The following is a 17,392-nucleotide window of genomic DNA, read 5'->3' on the forward strand; positions in this document are numbered from 1 at the left end:
AATCAACTGTTGTTATTGTTATAAACAGCCTCCTGGTGCTTCGGAGCTCATTAACTGTTTAATAATTGTTAACAAAGCCGCCAAAGATTGAGAAAAGATGGACAGGTTCGTAAGTGTTTGAGTAAGGGCTTTCGTGATTCTGGCCTCAGGCATGTCTGTTTATACTCATTCGCTTTTCTATGTTCCAATAATTTTCTAGTTCTGTTTACTCTCTCGATATTCTGTTCCAATGTTTTTTTTCTGGCTCCCCATCTATTTCTTTTCATTTCTTATTTTGTTTAAACTGGTTTTCCACATTTAACACTTTCATATTTTCACATTTAACATACTTTCAACATGTTTTCCAGTCACAGAATGTAATTGGAATAATCTCTTAAGAATAATAAGTATTTGTTTACATATTTTTAGAGAATGACATTCCTTCACTGTGATTATACACCACTGAGCTGGCGGGAGATTTGAAAGGAGGTTTTCCAGAGAGATCCCTTCCTTACTCCACCAGAACTGCTTATTAGTTGATTGTGCATACAAATATTGATAGTGTAATATATATAGTGCATAGTGTATATAGTGTAATAAGCAAAAAAGGTTTGATCTAGTTATATAATATACGTGTTACAATATATGAACACCACATTTTTTAGCATAGTTATGTTCAACACATTTGAGCCCAACTACTTGGGCTAGACGGTAGAGCGAAGATCACGCTTACTTCAGGTCGGCGTTCAATCCCCCGAGACCGTCCACAAGTGGTTGGGCACCATTCCTTCCCCTCGTCCCATCCCAAATCCTTATCCTGACCCCCTTCCCAGTGCTATATAGTCGTAATGGCTTGATGCTATCTCCAGATAGTTCCCTCCCTCCATCCATCAGTAACTGTAGGGTGACTGGATGTAGAGGCAGTAAACTCTAGGGAGATCCTCCACCTGACGAACCTACCCCGTGCTAAACCATAGTTTACCATGTGATGAACAAATCCACAAGGGCCGCGACGAGGGTTCGAACCTCGTCACGGCCCTTGTGGATTTGTTCATTTGATGCATCAGGCTATTGTAGTTTGTGTGTGTTATCATGTGATATATCTGCTTGACCTCTTGCACTGTATTCCGAAGGTGTGATGCTGCTCAAATGATATGGTGTCCGGATGAGTGACTTGATTTTGGAAGATATTGTTCGATGGTGTAAGAACATACGAATAAATATAACTGCAGAAGGCCTATTGGCCCATACGAGTCAGCTCCTATTTATAACCACCCAATCCCACTCATATACATGTCCAACCCGCGCTTGAAACAATCGAGGGACCCCACCTCCACCACGTTACGCGGTAATTGGTTCCACAAATCTCGTATGATTGTGCTTATTTCCCATGATAAACTACACAATCACAATCATAGAGTGACGATTTGAGCTTTGTATAATTTCTATAATCATTCTATATTTGTTTTGAAATATTGGTAGGAAACGTTGTTGTGAATGTCTGTTGCTTTCAATACTTATTGTAAGGGGAGCCGGTCGGCCGAGCGGACAGCACGCTGGACTTGTAATCCTGTGGTCCTGGGTTCGATCCCAGGCGCCGGGGAGAAACAATGGGCAGAGATTCAGCCTATGCCCCCTGTTACCTAGCAGTAAAATAGGTACCTGGGTGTTAGTCAGCTGTCACGGGCTGCTTCCTGGGGGTGGAGGCCTGGTCGAGGACCGGGCCGCGGGGACACTAAAGCCCCGAAATCATCTCAAGATAACACTACAATAGAGCTGCAGGTCACACACACAGGTGACACTAACGTGATGCATCAAATGAACAAATCCACCAGGGCCGTGACGAGGATTCGAACCTGCGTCCGGGAGCATCCCAGACACTGCTTGGGATGCTCCCGGACGCAGGTTCGAATCCTCGTCACGGCCCTTGTGGATTTGCTCAGAGCTGCAGGTATTTGAAGTGGTATACATTCATGAAACAGATCTTGGTGTCAGTGTTCAAAATGCAGGTACAGTGTATAATGACCACTAACATTATACTTCACAGATCAGCCATTTCAAAAGCATGTCAGATGCAATGCAATTTCAGCTGTTTCATACTTCCAGATTATGATACAAACAGTGAAGTATTTACAATAATTGATAATACAAGTCAGCAGATGACATGTTGAACACTTCTCTAGATCTTGCAGACGAGGAGTCACAATAACGTGGCTGAAGTATGTTGACCAGACCACACACTAGAAGGTGAAGGGACGACGACGTTTCGGTCCGTCCTGGACCATTCTCAAGTCGATTGTGATCTCTAGATGTTATTATTTACGCAATCATTCATTTTGAAAAATCTACAGTGAAGGCATAAAGATTGTAATATGGCTGTAAATTGACCAGACCACACACTAGAAGGTGAAGGGACGACGACGACGTTTCGGTCCGTCCTGGACCATTCTCAAGTCGATTGTCGCTGTAAATTCACAATCCCTGTGGATAATATTAGGACAAATGAGGATGACTTTTAACAATCCATGAGTTTTGTGTCCTCATCGAGGCCATTAGTGGGATGTTTTAGATGCAGCTACTTGGAGCAAAAAGTTCCAAGTAGCACGGGCTATGGCGAGCCCGTAGTGGACTTACCTGGCACAGGAGCGGGGCTGTGCTAGTGAGCCTTCAGGTAAATTGTGTTGCGTCTGTATAACCTTAATGGCACCAGAATGGCGGACAAAACGCTGTTATGTGTACAAGGTTTTGATTGATTGATTTGTATATAGAGAGAGAACACTTGAGAGATAACCTGTATATGCCCCAGGTACGGTGTATAACCTGTATATGCCCCAGGTACGGTGTATAACCTGTATATGCCCCAGGTACGGTGTTTAACCTGTATATGCCCCAGGTACGGTGTATAACCTGTATATACCCCAGGTACGGTGTATAACCTGTATATGCCCCAGGTACGGTGTATAACCTGTATATGCCCCAGGTACGGTGTATAACCTGTATATGCCCCAGGTACGGTGTATAACCTGTATATGCCCCAGGTACGGCGTATAACCTGTATATGCCCCAGGTACGGTGTATAACCTGTATATGCCCCAGGTACGGTGTATAACCTGTATATGCCCCAGGTACGGCGTATAACCTGTATATGTCCCAGGTACGGTGTATAACCTGTATATGCCCCAGGTACGGTGTATAACCTGTATATGCCCCAGGTACGGTGTATAACCTGTATATGCCCCAGGTACGGCGTATAACCTGTATATGCCCCAGGTACGGCGTATAACCTGTATATGCCCCAGGTACGGCGTATAACCTGTATATGCCCCAGGTACGGTGTATAACCTGTATATGCCCCAGGTACGGTGTGGCGCTGGTCGGCGTACGGCCCGCGGAGCTGCCAGAATTCTACGAAGACACCATACTTCTCAACCCTGGCCCCAGACACATCATGAAGAAAACGGACATGTGTTTCTACATGAGCATTACCAAAGAAGAGAACAGTGCCTTCGTAGTGGGGACCAACCCCAGCACCACCACCAGGGACACCGTCGGCGACTCCTCCTCCTCGGCCAAAGACCCTGAGAAGGGTAACTTGGGGAAGAGTGAGAGGGACGAGCCGACGCCAAAGCCAAGATCAGGTAAGACATTACATCTCTCCTTCTATTGCTTGGAGACAAGTTGGGCGCCTAATTTCTTACGTGTATATTTTGCCCTAAACTAAACTCCACTGTAGATAAATTTTTTCCCCCTCTCTGTCGCTTAAAAGTTTCCTTAATGGCATTTATTTTGTGTTTGTCTGTTTTTTTAGTAAGTGTTGAGCCTGCTTCATGAGAGAAGAGCAAGTGAGGTGAAGCACTTTCATGCTCGCCCAGTGACTCTAGTCACAAGCTTTGTACATGCCAGGTGTTTGTTAGCTTCAGAAAGCCTTTAATCCTTAAGTAAACTACAAATGGTACTTTTCACTTGTAGGCCGACGATGTGTCCTGGTCAAGCTTCGACGTAACGGTATGGATGAGAGGCACCGTGCCTCAGGCACCGACCCTGTACTTGTATATATATATCAGCTGTGTTTGGATGCAATTTAGCAACCCGTTCTCGCACTTTCTTACAGTCAATATTGACTTATTAAATATGTGCATATGTGACATACTAAACATACTAGTTTACCTTGAAAAGCTTCATAGAAAACACCGACCTTACCTAACCTTCTTAGTATGTTAAGATAAGCATCTTATTGCTTCGTAATTACAATTATTACTTAACCTATACCTATAATAGGTTAAGTAATAATTGTAATTACGAAGCAATAAGATGCTTATCTTAACATACTAAGAAGGTTAGGTAAGGTCGGTGTTTTCTACGAAGCTTTTCAAGGTAAACTAGTATGTTTAGTATGTCACATATGCACATATTTATTAAGTCAATATTGACTATACGAAAGTGCGAGAACGGGTTGAATTTAGGCACTAACAGCCGCTTAGTGCAGAGATTTTTGCTGCCACTGATCACTTTGTCACACCCGGCGCCTTTTCTTAGCTGCTTCTCCACCCGTTAATGTTGTGCTTTAGATATAAATCAAAGTTAAAGCTCAAGCTAAAGAAACTATAACTTTGAGTCAGTTAACGATAATATATGTTGTTTTAAGTTTACCCTGTGAAGTAAACTGAGTTTGTCAACATGCTGCCATACTCTTAGCCGGCTGCCTGGAGCCAGATTCAGTTTACGTAAACACTTACGAACCTGGGGCCCAGATTCACGAAGCAGTTACGCAAACACTTACGAACCTGTACATCTTTTCTCAATCTTTGGCGGCTTTGTTTACAAATATTAAACAGTTAATGAGCTCCGAAGCACCAGGAGGCTGTTTATAACAATAACAACAGTTGATTGGCAAGTTTTCATGCTTGTAAACTATTTAATAAATGTAACCAAAGCCGTCAAAGATTGAGGAAAGATGTACACGTTCGTAAGTACTTGCGTAAGTGCTTTCGTGAATCTGGCCCCAGGTTCGTAAGTGCTTGCGTAAGTGCTTTCGTGAATCTGGCCCCAGGTCTTCAGCTCCACATTAGTCGTGGTAAACATATTCGTCTGTGCCTTACCTTTTGTATATGTGGAAGCAGTGTACAAAGGGAAAAAGAAAAGAACATGCATCTCTCCATTGGAGTATTAACTCGTGGTAAAATAGTGGTGTCGCAGTTGGGGATACCGGGTTCAATTGCCGGGTTCGACAGAAACAGTTGGGCACGTTTTCTTACACCTAGTGTGTGTGTGTGTGTGTGTGTGTGTGTGTGTGTGTGTGTGTGTGTGTGTGTGTGTGTGTGTGTGTGTGTGTGTGTGTGTGTGTGTGTGTGTGTAATTACCTAAGTGTAGTTACAGGATGAGAGCTACGCTCGTGGTGTCCCGTCTTCCCAGCACTCTTTGTCATATAACGCTTTGAAACTACTGACGGTCTTGGCCTCCACCACCTTCTCACTTAACTTGTTCCAACCGTCTACTGTGTGTGTGTGTGTGTGTGTGTGTGTGTGTGTGTGTGTGTGTGTGTGTGTGTGTGTGTGTGTGTGCATCTAGCAGCAAAAATAGGCACCCTGGAGTTAGGCAACTGTTTTGAGGTTGCTTCCAGAGGGGGAAAAGGTCAGTAGTTTGACCTTGGAAGACCTTGATACAAGCCTAAAGTATATACCGGGTCTATATGCTGTATAACACAGGCTTCCTCTCGCTGACAAAATTAATTTGACACGTGATAATCTTGGACAGTGAAGGGGGGGGGGCGGCCATGTTATTCTTCCCATTATCCATTATAATGGAGTGGTTACAATGTCGAATTACACAACTCTTGCTAGAACTTGAACTTTGAGAAGTTCAGAGTTTGTGTAATTGTGTAATTGAACTTTGATTTGAAAACATAAATTAGTCAGAGGCGTTGTGTTAAGACACTCATATTTAGGTCTTCAAAATATTATTACTTTCATTTTTATGAAAGAGAAATAAGGTGACGTATTGTCAAAATCTCAGTGAATTAAAAGTAAATATTATTCTGTAATTTACGTAAAATATTCTTGATTGTTCATAATCATTGTGTAATTACATTTTCTTGTAATTATCTTGATTATCTTGTAATTATCTTGTAATTATCTTATATCTCTTCATAATTCATAATCTCTTATTCCTTGTTATTAGTCGCAAGGCAATAATTTGAATGATTCTTTTTTAACAAAATTATTGAATGATAGTTTAATGTGGGTGGTGGTGATAATGCGATATAAATATGTTGACCAAACCACATACTAGAAGATAAGGAGACGACGACGTTTCTGTCCGTCTTGGACCACTATCAAGTCGACAAGATAAGATGGTCAGTGTAATTGTGTAAATATACGTCACCGCCTTGTCTGAAGGCTGGTTCTTTCATGGTACCCTTATGTCCTCAATGAGAAGATTCCTAGTGGGCCAGTAGGACCATTTTTCATATTTGTGAAAATTTTTTTGGTAGTGTGCGAGATATAGTCAGTGTGTGTTACAGAAGTTCCCTCCTTCCCTTATTCCCTACCCTCCCTCTCACTCTTGTAAAAATATATTAGCATCCTTTAATTGGGGCAATTATAATTTAGACTTTGCGTGGACTATGCGTCTTGATGATGGAATTGGGGCACTTGGCAGAGTGGCGCTGAGTGTCCTATCAGCATCGTGGTAAGGAACCTCACTGGAAGGTAGTTCATCTCCCTTGGTGAAGGGTCCGTTATAGGGAACTTTGCAGATACGTGGTTTGTGCAGGCGAGGAGTCACAATAACGTGGCTAAAGTATGTTGACCAGACCGCACACTAGAAGGTGAAGGGACGACGACGACGTTTCGCTCCGTCCTGGACCATTCTCAAGTCGATTGCGAAACGTCGTCGTCCCTTCACATTCTAGTGTGTGGTCTGGTCAACGTGGTGTGTTTACTCCCAAGAAGTCCTATGGGATTTTCCAGAGTGTTAGTATGGAACCTCGTTAGATGTTCCTGGGTGACCTTCCAGGGTAGTAATAGGGAACATCTATGAGTGGTTCTAAGAGGGTACCTAGAGTGGTTGTAAGGACCCTCCGAATGGGTTAAAGTGCTGCTTGAGATTTTAACTGGTGGTGATTGAATAATTTCTGAGGCAATGCTTGAAATATTCCTGGGGTGGTTCATGAAGCTGTCCGAGGATGTGATTGAGATTATCCTGAGTGGCACTTTATTCCTTGGCACTCTTGACCTTCCTAGGTGATGCTTGGGACCTTAGTTGGCACTCTTGACCTTCCTAGGTGATGCTTGGGACCTTAGTTGGCACTCTTGACCTTCCTAGGTGATGACTGAGGATACTTTTGGGTGGTTCTGGAAGTTGTGGTGTGGGTATTAGCTAGGCTGTCCCAAGTGGTGTTTCAGACATTTCTGGATAGTGCTTTGGGCTTTACAGGATGTTGTCTAGGGTCGTCTTTGACGTTTGGGGTCTTTTGGGTGATGCTTCAGATCTCCCTGGGTGATGCTTGCAGGCTTCCTGGCGGAGGCTGCCAGTCTGGGGACGCTTGCTGTTGAAAGGTCTTCTAACATTGTCTCCCGCACTGTGCAATAAGTTTAGAAATAAGTTGGTCCGCCATAAGTGGGGCCCCTAACTGCGACAAGTCTGGTTTGTGGATCAGGAGAAGCACCACTGCCTGCTCCTCCGTCGCCTGCCACCAGCATGACCTGTGCACCATGACCTGATATTGCGTGACCATCTTCCTACACTCAATTGTGAGTCGGCTGCCCTTCTTGGCACCAGACATACGCCCCTTGGGGACACCATTGCACTTCGCTGCTAGAGTGTATGCATGCGCGCGCACGAGAAATGCATACAATGAGTTACTGTAACGTGGCCGAACTTTAGACACTCGACCCACGCATCTGGACACACAGGAAGTCATTGGTCGTGGACCATTATCAAGTTGTGTAAAGAAAGTGAACATATAAGGTAAGAGTATGAGGCGAGAAGTATACCATAGGGGTTATCTTGAGGTTATCTTGAGATGGTTTCGGGGTTTTTTAGTGTCCCCGCGGCCCGGTCCTCGACCAGGCCTCCACCCCCAGGAAGCAGCCCGTGACAGCTGACTAACACCCAGGTACCTATTTTACTGCTAGGTAACAGGGGCATTCAGGGTGAAAGAAACTTTGCCCATTTGTTTCTGCCTCGTGCGGGAATCGAACCCACGCCACAGAATTACGAGCCCTGCGCGCTATCCACCACCCTGCCTCGTAGCCTGGCCTCGTAGTTAATAGGAATACACAACACTTCAGAAGACCTAATGGCAGAGAGTTGAAATTAGACAAAAGATATAACAGAAGAGAAAGAAAAGAACGTACAAAGAAAGAAAACGGAATTTACAGAGGGATAAAGCTAAGTCAGATCACATTTGGTAAGAAGGTGAGAGCATTTAACTGTGTACTGAGAAAGGCACGAGTTAGCAACAACAAAGCCAGGACTGAAGTTAAATTAACAAATCCACAAGGGCTGTGACGAGGATTCGAACCTGCGTCCGGGAGCATCCCAGACACTGCCTTAATCGACTGAGCTACGACAGGGTCGATAACTGAAGTTAAAGTTGGACAAGTTGTTTGAAAGCCGAGTCAACAAGACACAGTATGTGGAGAGTGGAGGAAGGAAAGAAGATTTTTAGAAGATCATTTTATAGACTTAAGAGTTTCTAACATGACAAAGAGCTTTATGACAACTGGACAAGAGTTGCCCAAGTTGCTCATGTCACATGTCTCATGCCCAAGTTGCTCATGTCTAAGTTGCCCAAGGCAACTTAGACATGAGTCCAGGGGACGTTAACTAAACACTGGGCTGCCAAGACTACCCTTGTACCTGGATATCAACCTGTGATATATATATATGTTACAGAACACCGCTTCCAGAGCAGCATACTCAGGAATATGATGGACACGAGGGTAAACCGCAGGCTGCCCGGACTTAATGACACTGCCGATAACCTGAGAAGCTGAAATCTTGGAAGAGGGGAACCGAGGAGATCAACCCCCACACAGCATCTACTGAGGCAGAAACGGTGGTACATAGATAGCGGCAAAGACATGTAACTAGCATGGGAAATGATGCATCCCTCGCTGAACCAACTGTCTCCGTGGTGCAGTGGTAAGACACTCGCCTGGCGTTCCGCGAGCGCTTTGTCATGGGTTCGTATCCTGGCCGGGGAGGATTTACTGGGCACAAATCCTTAACTGTAGCCTCTGTTTAACTCAACAGTAAAATGTGTACTTGGTTGTAACGATTCTTCGCGGCGGGGATCGTATTCCAGGGACCTGCCCGTAACACTACGCGTACTAGTGGCTCTACAAGAATCTAACAACTCTTCTATATATCTCAAAAAAAACAAGTGAGCATCAACAACCACAGGACCCCACTCCATCAGGCGCCTATCGAGTCGTCATTAACCAGGAAAGGAGACAGCTGCAAGAAAAAAACATACCCCCCCCCCCCCGCCCCCCGGACCAACACACTCTCCATACTTCCCAAGTGTCTTGGCCTAGGTTCATAACCCGATCCAAGAGGATTGACTTGGTACCAATCCTTAATTGAATTTCCATTCCCTGGAAACACAAACCGTAACTGACCCTATTTTCCGCTTGTTACAACTTGTAATAAAGTTGTTACATCTTGGCTTAACGTGTTTATGACGTATTAGAACGTTGTTACAACTTGCTATATTGGTTGTTATAACTAGTTAGGAGGTGTTAACACTTGTTCCAACGTTGTACCAACGTCGTAGTTTCGCTGTGTGTTTGGTGGGTTACCACTTTAGTAAAGGGGCTTTACAGCTGAGTGGACAGCGCCCGGGATTCGTAGTCCTAAGGTTCCGGGTTCGATCCCCGGCGGAGGCGGGAACAAATGGGCAGAGTTTCTTTCACCTTGATGAACCTGTTCACCTAGCGGTAAATAGGTACCTGGGAGTTAGACAGCTGCTACGGGCTGCTTCCTGGGGGTGGAGGCCTGGTCGAGGACCGGGCCGCGGGGACGCTAAGCCTCGAAATCATCTCAAGATAACCTCAAGATAGGAAGCCCTGTCTTGAAGATTTCCGTCTCCTCCTCTCTCTTGCCTTAGTTAATGCCCTTTCCTCCCTCGTCTCATTACGGGCTCACCATAGTCCGTGCTACATGAACACTTCGTTCTGAGTAGCTAAATCTGAAACCACCACCACCTCATCTCATCACAATAGACTTGAGAATGGTCCAGGACGGACCGAAACGTCGTCATCTCTTCAATTTCTAATGTGTGGTCTGGTGAACAAGTCGTACCATGGCCGGTGTGCAGTATTGTCAGTTCTGTGACGCCTCAACCATTCCTGGCATGAGTATCCTTGAAGTTACCTTGAGGTGCTTCCGGGGCTTAGCGTCCCCGCGGCCCGGTCGTCGACCAGGTCTCTACATAATTCAGGAATTAATTTTGTTGCCCGGTATTGAACTTTCTCCAAAGTCGATATATATTTCTGAAGATGGTCTTCATGCTAGGAATTTATGAGCAAGACTCGTGGTATAGTCTCTTGAGACAATCGACTTGAGAATGGTCCAGGACGGACCGAAACGTCGTCGTCCCTTCACCTTCTAGTGTGTGGTTTGGTCAACATATTTCAGCCACGTTATTGTGACTCATCGCCTGCATAGTCTCTTGAGACAGTCGACTTGAGAATGGTCCAGGAAGGACCGAAACGTCGTCGTCCCTTCACCTTCTAGTGTGTGGTCTGGTGAACATACTTCAGCCACGTTATTGTGACTCCTCGCCTGCATAGTCTCGCCAATTCTCAGCCCGTCCTCATAAACAAGGCCAAAGTCCATTGGACTCGTTTTGGACCCGATACACTCGTGTATCGGGTCATAAATGTATATTGTGTACAAGAGTGACTGACACACGGCCTTGGCAATATGTAGCGTGAAAGGTGCCTCGAAGTGTGTACTGAGGTTACTTGACACCCGCTACAGCACTGTCCACATGACATTACCCACTTGTCAGTGACTACATGACACTTCCCCTTGTCACCATCGTAACCGGCGGTGGGAAACGGCTCTGGCGAGGTTGCGTATTGGCCATACTCGCTTAACCCACGGTCACTTGATGGAGCGCCGCCCTGCTCCTTATTGTCCTAGTTGCATTGTCCCTCTTACGGTCGTGCATGTCCTTCTTGAATGTCCTGACTTCCAGGACGAGCGTGTGTCTTGCTTTCCGACCGCCCCTCGCGCGGAGACATCTCCCGTCACGCAGGGTGCAGTCGCACCTCCACAGATCTCCAGTATCGGCTCTTGATACTGGTAATGGCTCAAAAGGGCCACCACTTACGGGCTCTTCATGCCCGTGCCACCTTTTGGGTGGCTTAATCTTTATCAATCAATCAATCGTCCCTCGCGGTCACTTGTCCCTCGATAGAATTCTTGGTGACTCGGATACTTTTGATATCGTTCGCCTTATGCGTTTTTTGTTCTGGTATTGGCATCCTTGGTGATATTTAGCGCCCTCTGGTTATCCCGCACATTTGATGGTGCTACACAGCCTTCCCGGTTTGGTGCCTTCTTTGGATAATTACTTACTTCACCTTGACAGTGAGTGTCATGTCACAGGGATCTATCTTGTCATGTTAGAAACCCTTAATCATCCTACAGAATGATGTAAATTCTTCTTTTCTACCTTCTCTGCCCCCCCCACATGACACCACCCCACATGACACCACCCCACATGACACCACCCCACATGACACCACCCCACATGACACCCCCCCACATGACACCACCCCACATGACACCACCCCACATGACACCACCCCACATGACACCACCCCACATGACACCACCCCACATGACACCCCCCCACATGACACCACCCCACATGACACCACCCCACATGACACCACCCCACATGACACCACCCCACATGACACCCCCCCACATGACACCACCCCACATGACACCACCCCACATGACACCACCCCACATGACACCACCCCACATGACACCACCCCACATGACACCACCCCCACATGACACCACCCCACATGACACCCCCCCACATGACACCACCCCACATGACACCACCCCACATGACACCCCCCCCCACATGACACCACCCCCACATGACACCACCCCCCATGACACCACCCCACATGACACCACCCCACATGACACCCCCCCCCCACATGACACCACCCCACATGACACCACCCCACATGACACCCCCCCACATGACACCACCCCACATGACACCACCCCACATGACACCACCCCACATGACACCCCCCCCCACATGACACCACCCCCACATGACACCACCCCCCATGACACCACCCCACATGACACCACCCCACATCAGTGCCATGTGGCACGCCCCATCATGAAGTCTACATCTAAAGTTCAGTTCCTGGAGGTTACTCCTTTAGTCCACATTCAGGGTTTAAAACCATCCTCACCTTGCCTCTACATATTAAACCTTCATTAACCACTTTGGTAAATCACCTTCTTATACAGTCTCTCATCTAATTTCTAAGTCTAAATTTCTAAGTCTAAATTCGTCAATCTCTACACTAGTGGCCAACACAGTCTTCAACTGTGTCTAGACAATTTTCCAGCACAATCTTCACCATTTGACCATTTTCTATCACAAAAATCACCGGTTCCTTCGCCAATTTTCAGTCCAGGTTTTAATACTCATTAAATTTGTTTTCACCCAAGTTTTCACAACCAATCTACAAGGTGAAATACCCAGGTCTACCCATCGGGATTATTGGTTCTATGTCTACCAGCAGTCTGTTTCACCCATTCTTAATGGGTGAGACAGTAGCTACTACCCATACCCAGTAGCTACGGCTACTACCCATTCTTAATGGGTAGTAGCCGTAATGGTCGTGTAAGTTCAATTTCCTGGTCTTGTATATCCACTTGGCTCTGTAAAGCTGTCAAGCCATGTGACACAGTACTCAGTTTGTTTACACCACTGCTGGGGAAGCCATCTTGAGACATTGAGCTAAGACGCTGGCTTGCTACTTCCCAACAACTGAAGTAAATGTAGTGTGAAAAGTTGCGTCACTTCCCACGATGATATGATGAGTTATCTCATCCATTTTACGTTGCTAACTTCTCTCGTAGCCCAGTTGAGGTGTATGTACGCCTGGTTGATGAGTTACTCCAGTGGTTACTGTGTGATGATTTCGGGCTCGACATCCCAGCGGCCCGGTCGTCGACCAGGCCTCCTTGCAGTGAGTTTGAGTTATGCCATATCTATATAGGCCTTTCTTGGTTTCTGGTTCGCAGCTGTCATTCTCCTTGCTCAACTGGAGCCAGATTCACGAAGCAGTTTACGCAAGCACTGACGAACCTGTACATCTTTTCTCAATCTTTGGCGGCTTTGTTTACAATTATTAAACAGTTAATGAGCTCCGAAGCACCAGGAGGCTGTTTATAACAATAACAACAGTTGATTGGCAAGTTTTCATGCTTGTAAACTGTTTAATAAATGTAACCAAAGCCGTCAAAGATTGAGGAAAGATGTACACGTTCGTAAGTGCTTGCGTAACTGCTTCGTGAATCTGGCCCCAGGTTCGTAAGTGCTTGCGTAACACTGCTTCGTGAATCTGGCCCCAGTCCATTGGATTCCATTGGCCAGATTCACGAAGATCCTCTGCTCCTACCCATATCATAGTGCACCTGTGTGTGTGTGTGTGTTGTGGGCCTCCCCGTATCCCCCCACCTCTGCTTGACGTGTTAACAACGCTCTACAGTGAAAATAATGTGCCTGTTGTGGTAGCAGCACAGTGCACAAGGCCTGTAGAACCTTAGGAAGCTGTAGGGATGCATGCAGCACCTCGTGTCACTAGTAGACTTAGCCCTAGATTAAGGTATTAACACTCTCTATACAGACAATCCTCATCAAGTAAACATGATGCAATAAAATTTTTATCCCTGCTTTATATAAATCAAAATAGCTAAATATTTTTTGGTAGCGTAACCCTGCATGGCTTTTGGTGGTAGATGTGAGATCAGTAGCCGGCCCCGAGTACGTGCCAGGAGCAGTAGCCGGCCTCGAGTACGTGCCGGGAGCATTAGCCGGCCTCGAGTTCGTGCCGGGAGCATTAGCCGGCCCCGAGTACGTTCCGGGAACAGCCTCCAACCTTACCAGTTTGCAGGTGAAGACACTAAGCCTGTCAGGGCTGCCCAACACTCGGCCAGGCGCCCCGTTGCTCCTCCTACAGAAGACTTTTGTCTCAGTTTACAAATACTTGCAAACAGACACTTAAACCTGTGGTGAGCCAGCCCACATTAAGGCACCGGAGGAGAGCCTTTGTCTCCTGTGTAAATTACCTCACTCCCAAAGGCGTGTTCTCTTGGTCATAGAACAAAATGGGTTATTTGCTAATAGCAGACTTTTCAAAGCTATGAGATCGGTGGTTCGATTAGAATAATCAGATTATCATCTGATTAACGTGTCTATTAGAATGTCACGCTAACTTGTGAGGATAGATTAGGATATGTTGAGGCCCATGAGGTGGGATTGCAAGTCGAGGTGGAGCATGTTAGGGGAAGGGGGGCGCGTCGCCCCACCCCCCGGGCTGTGGGGATGTAAACAAAGCCATGCAGGGTACTCGCAGCACCTGAGGAAAGGTACCACCGGTGACCGCGGTACCCCACCACTACCTCCAGCAGGCACTAACCGTGACTCAGGACTCTCCCTTCCAGTCTCTGTCAACGAACTCCAGAAGAAGTTGGAGGAGGAGGTGGACCGCAGAAGGGAGAAATGGGAGGAGGAGCAGGGAAGACACATCTCGGGGGAGGAGGCTCTTATGGCGTCAACCAGGAAGAACCTCGTCCAACAAGAAGGGGAGGGTAAGTGTCCAGTGTCCAGACAGCTCTTAAAACTTAGAGTTAGTCCTCAGCCAGATAGATCTCTTACACTTAGTTGACGGGTAGTTCTGGCACTCTTATATGTAGTAGAGGGCGAGTGCCATGTAGAGCAGCTCTTGCACCTCCTTACTAGAGGACCCTGGCGGGGAAAACTTCACTCGAGTTATTGGTGTATGTTGGAGGAGGATGTGTGGAGGAGCAGCCGCCGCGGGGATATGTGAAGTGCTCGATCTTGACCACACCTTGAGAATAGCTCTCTTGCAGGCGATGAGTCACAATAACGTGGCTGAAGTATGTTGACCAGACCACACACTAGAAGGTGAAGGGACGACGACGTTTCGGTCCGTCCTGGACCATTCTCAAGTCGATTGTCGACTTGACACAATCGACTTGAGAATGGTCCAGGACGGACCGAAACGTCGTCGTCCCTTCACCTTCTAGTGTATATTCTGGTCAACAATAGCTCTCTTAACATCAAATGTATTATAATCTTACTAAAAACCTACACTATTATACAAAACATGAAATACGTTACTATTCATTGATACGTATTTTTTCAGTACAATACTTGATTAGTTATCGGATATGGCTGGAACATTTTCACAGGTGTAGAACTAGCGACCTGTGATGTAAACATTGGGCTGAACTATGAATGCCGCCACATCAATCTATTCTAAAACAGCATTCGAGCGAACTAATGGAACATAAGTTAGCTAAAGAGTAGCATATCTCAGCACGGGAAACTGTCCTAAGGTGCTGCATAGTGTCCTTGGCACCTTTTGATAATTATTCATAGAGGTTCTTGTATAAAAACCTGCAACCCCGAATGTTCTAAATACAAATCTGAGGGATTTGTTGTCAATAAAGACTAACTCGGGAGAGAAGCAGGATTTGCATGCTGCATCTCTCTGTATATAAACCTTAGAGTTTATTTCTGTCTTGAACAGTGTTTAGACCTAAAGTACAGTTAGCTGGTTAGCCAGTTAACTTGTGGCGGCCTTAATAACCCTCCAGCAGGTGACAGGCCGAGCTTAAACCCGACCCAAAACCAGGTGAGACTAACCATTCAGCTTGTAGGGGGTATGATACATGTATGATACACCTGACAATATGATGATGATGCTGGCATGATGATGGTGTTGTAGTGTAGTATACTAGGCACTTCAACATCATTAACGACGCATGTATAGGTACACACAACATCGCTAACAACCACAATTACAGAGGTAGTTGTTGTTGTTGCACAGTCCATGAGAGAGACTGCTATCCCTCTGAGTACGGTACACAGACCGCCAGCTATGCCTCTGAGTATGGTACACAGACCGCCAGCTATCCCTCTGAGTATGGTACACAGACCGCCAGCTATCCCTCTGAGTACGGTACACAGACCGCCAGCTATGCCTCTGAGAATGGTACACAGACCGCCAGCTATGCCTCTGAGTATGGTACACAGACCGCCAGCTATGCCTCTGAGTATGGTACATAGACCGCCAGCTATGCCTCTGAGTATGGTACACAGACCGCCAGCTATGCCTCTGAGTATGGTACACAGACCGCCAGCTATGCCTCTGAGAATGGTACACAGACCGCCAGCTATGCCTCTGAGTACGGTACACAGACCGCCAGCTATCCCTCTGAGTACGGTACACAGACCGCCAGCTATGCCTCTGAGTACGGTACACAGACCGCCAGCTATGCCTCTGAGTATGGTACACAGACCGCCAGCTATGCCTCTGAGTACGGTACACAGACCGCCAGCTATGCCTCTGAGTACGGTACACAGACCGCCAGCTATGCCTCTGAGTATGGTACACAGACCGCCAGCTATGCCTCTGAGTATGGTACACAGACCGCCAGCTATGCCTCTGAGTATGGTACACAGACCGCCAGCTATGCCTCTGAGAATGGTACACAGACCGCCAGCTATGCCTCTGAGTACGGTACACAGACCGCCAGCTATGCCTCTGAGTACGGTACACAGACCGCCAGCTATGCCTCTGAGAATGGTACACAGACCGCCAGCTTTCTACTGCTCGCCCATATTCAAAGCCTCTTAATTGCCTCGTTAATCCGTATAATCCTGTTTATAAATTGTTAATTCTGGATCATTCGCACTATGCACCTTTTAGTTATATTGTAGATTTAATTATTTATATTTCTGCAATTTCCTGCTTTTGTAAATAATTAGATTTTTTTTTAAATATGGTATTAAATATATATAATAATTTGCATTTTCTAGTTAATGAATAGTAGCCAATTCATGTGTGTGGAGTTGGCAGCTGTGGTGAGTGGTGCAGCTGTGGTGAGTGGTGCAGCTGCGGTGGCTGGTGCAGCTGCGGTGGCTGGTGCAGCTGCGGTGGCTGGTGCAGCTGCGGTGACTGGTGCAGCTGCGGTGGCTGGTGCAGCTGCGGTGGCTGGTGCAGCTGCGGTGACTGGTGCAGCTGCGGTGGCTGGTGCAGCTGCGGTGGCTGGTGCAGCTGCGGTGGCTGGTGCAGCTGCGGTGGCTGGTGCAGCTGCGGTG

The 17,392-nt window shown here is 46.6% G+C and overlaps 1 protein-coding gene across 19 annotated transcripts in view; it reads left to right on the forward strand.

Moving 5' to 3' along the window:
- SLO2 (slowpoke 2) overlaps positions 1–17,392 on the forward strand; it is a 591,490-nt gene that overhangs the window by 455,935 nt on the left and 118,163 nt on the right. For 13 of the 19 annotated variants that reach the window (XM_069323242.1, XM_069323238.1, XM_069323244.1 and 10 more), the window contains 3 exons: positions 3,337–3,617; positions 3,949–3,984; positions 14,707–14,853. In XM_069323242.1, coding sequence (XP_069179343.1) covers positions 3,337–3,617; positions 3,949–3,984; positions 14,707–14,853 — 464 coding nt within the window. Of the gene's footprint in view, positions 1–3,336; positions 3,618–3,948; positions 3,985–14,691; positions 14,854–17,392 lie in introns of all 19 variants that reach the window. The other 6 variants (XM_069323240.1, XM_069323249.1, XM_069323241.1 and 3 more) reach the window with 3 other exon arrangements.

The sequence above is a fragment of the Procambarus clarkii genome, chromosome 12, assembly GCF_040958095.1.
Source record: "Procambarus clarkii isolate CNS0578487 chromosome 12, FALCON_Pclarkii_2.0, whole genome shotgun sequence".
Classification (NCBI taxonomy): domain Eukaryota; kingdom Metazoa; phylum Arthropoda; class Malacostraca; order Decapoda; family Cambaridae; genus Procambarus; species Procambarus clarkii.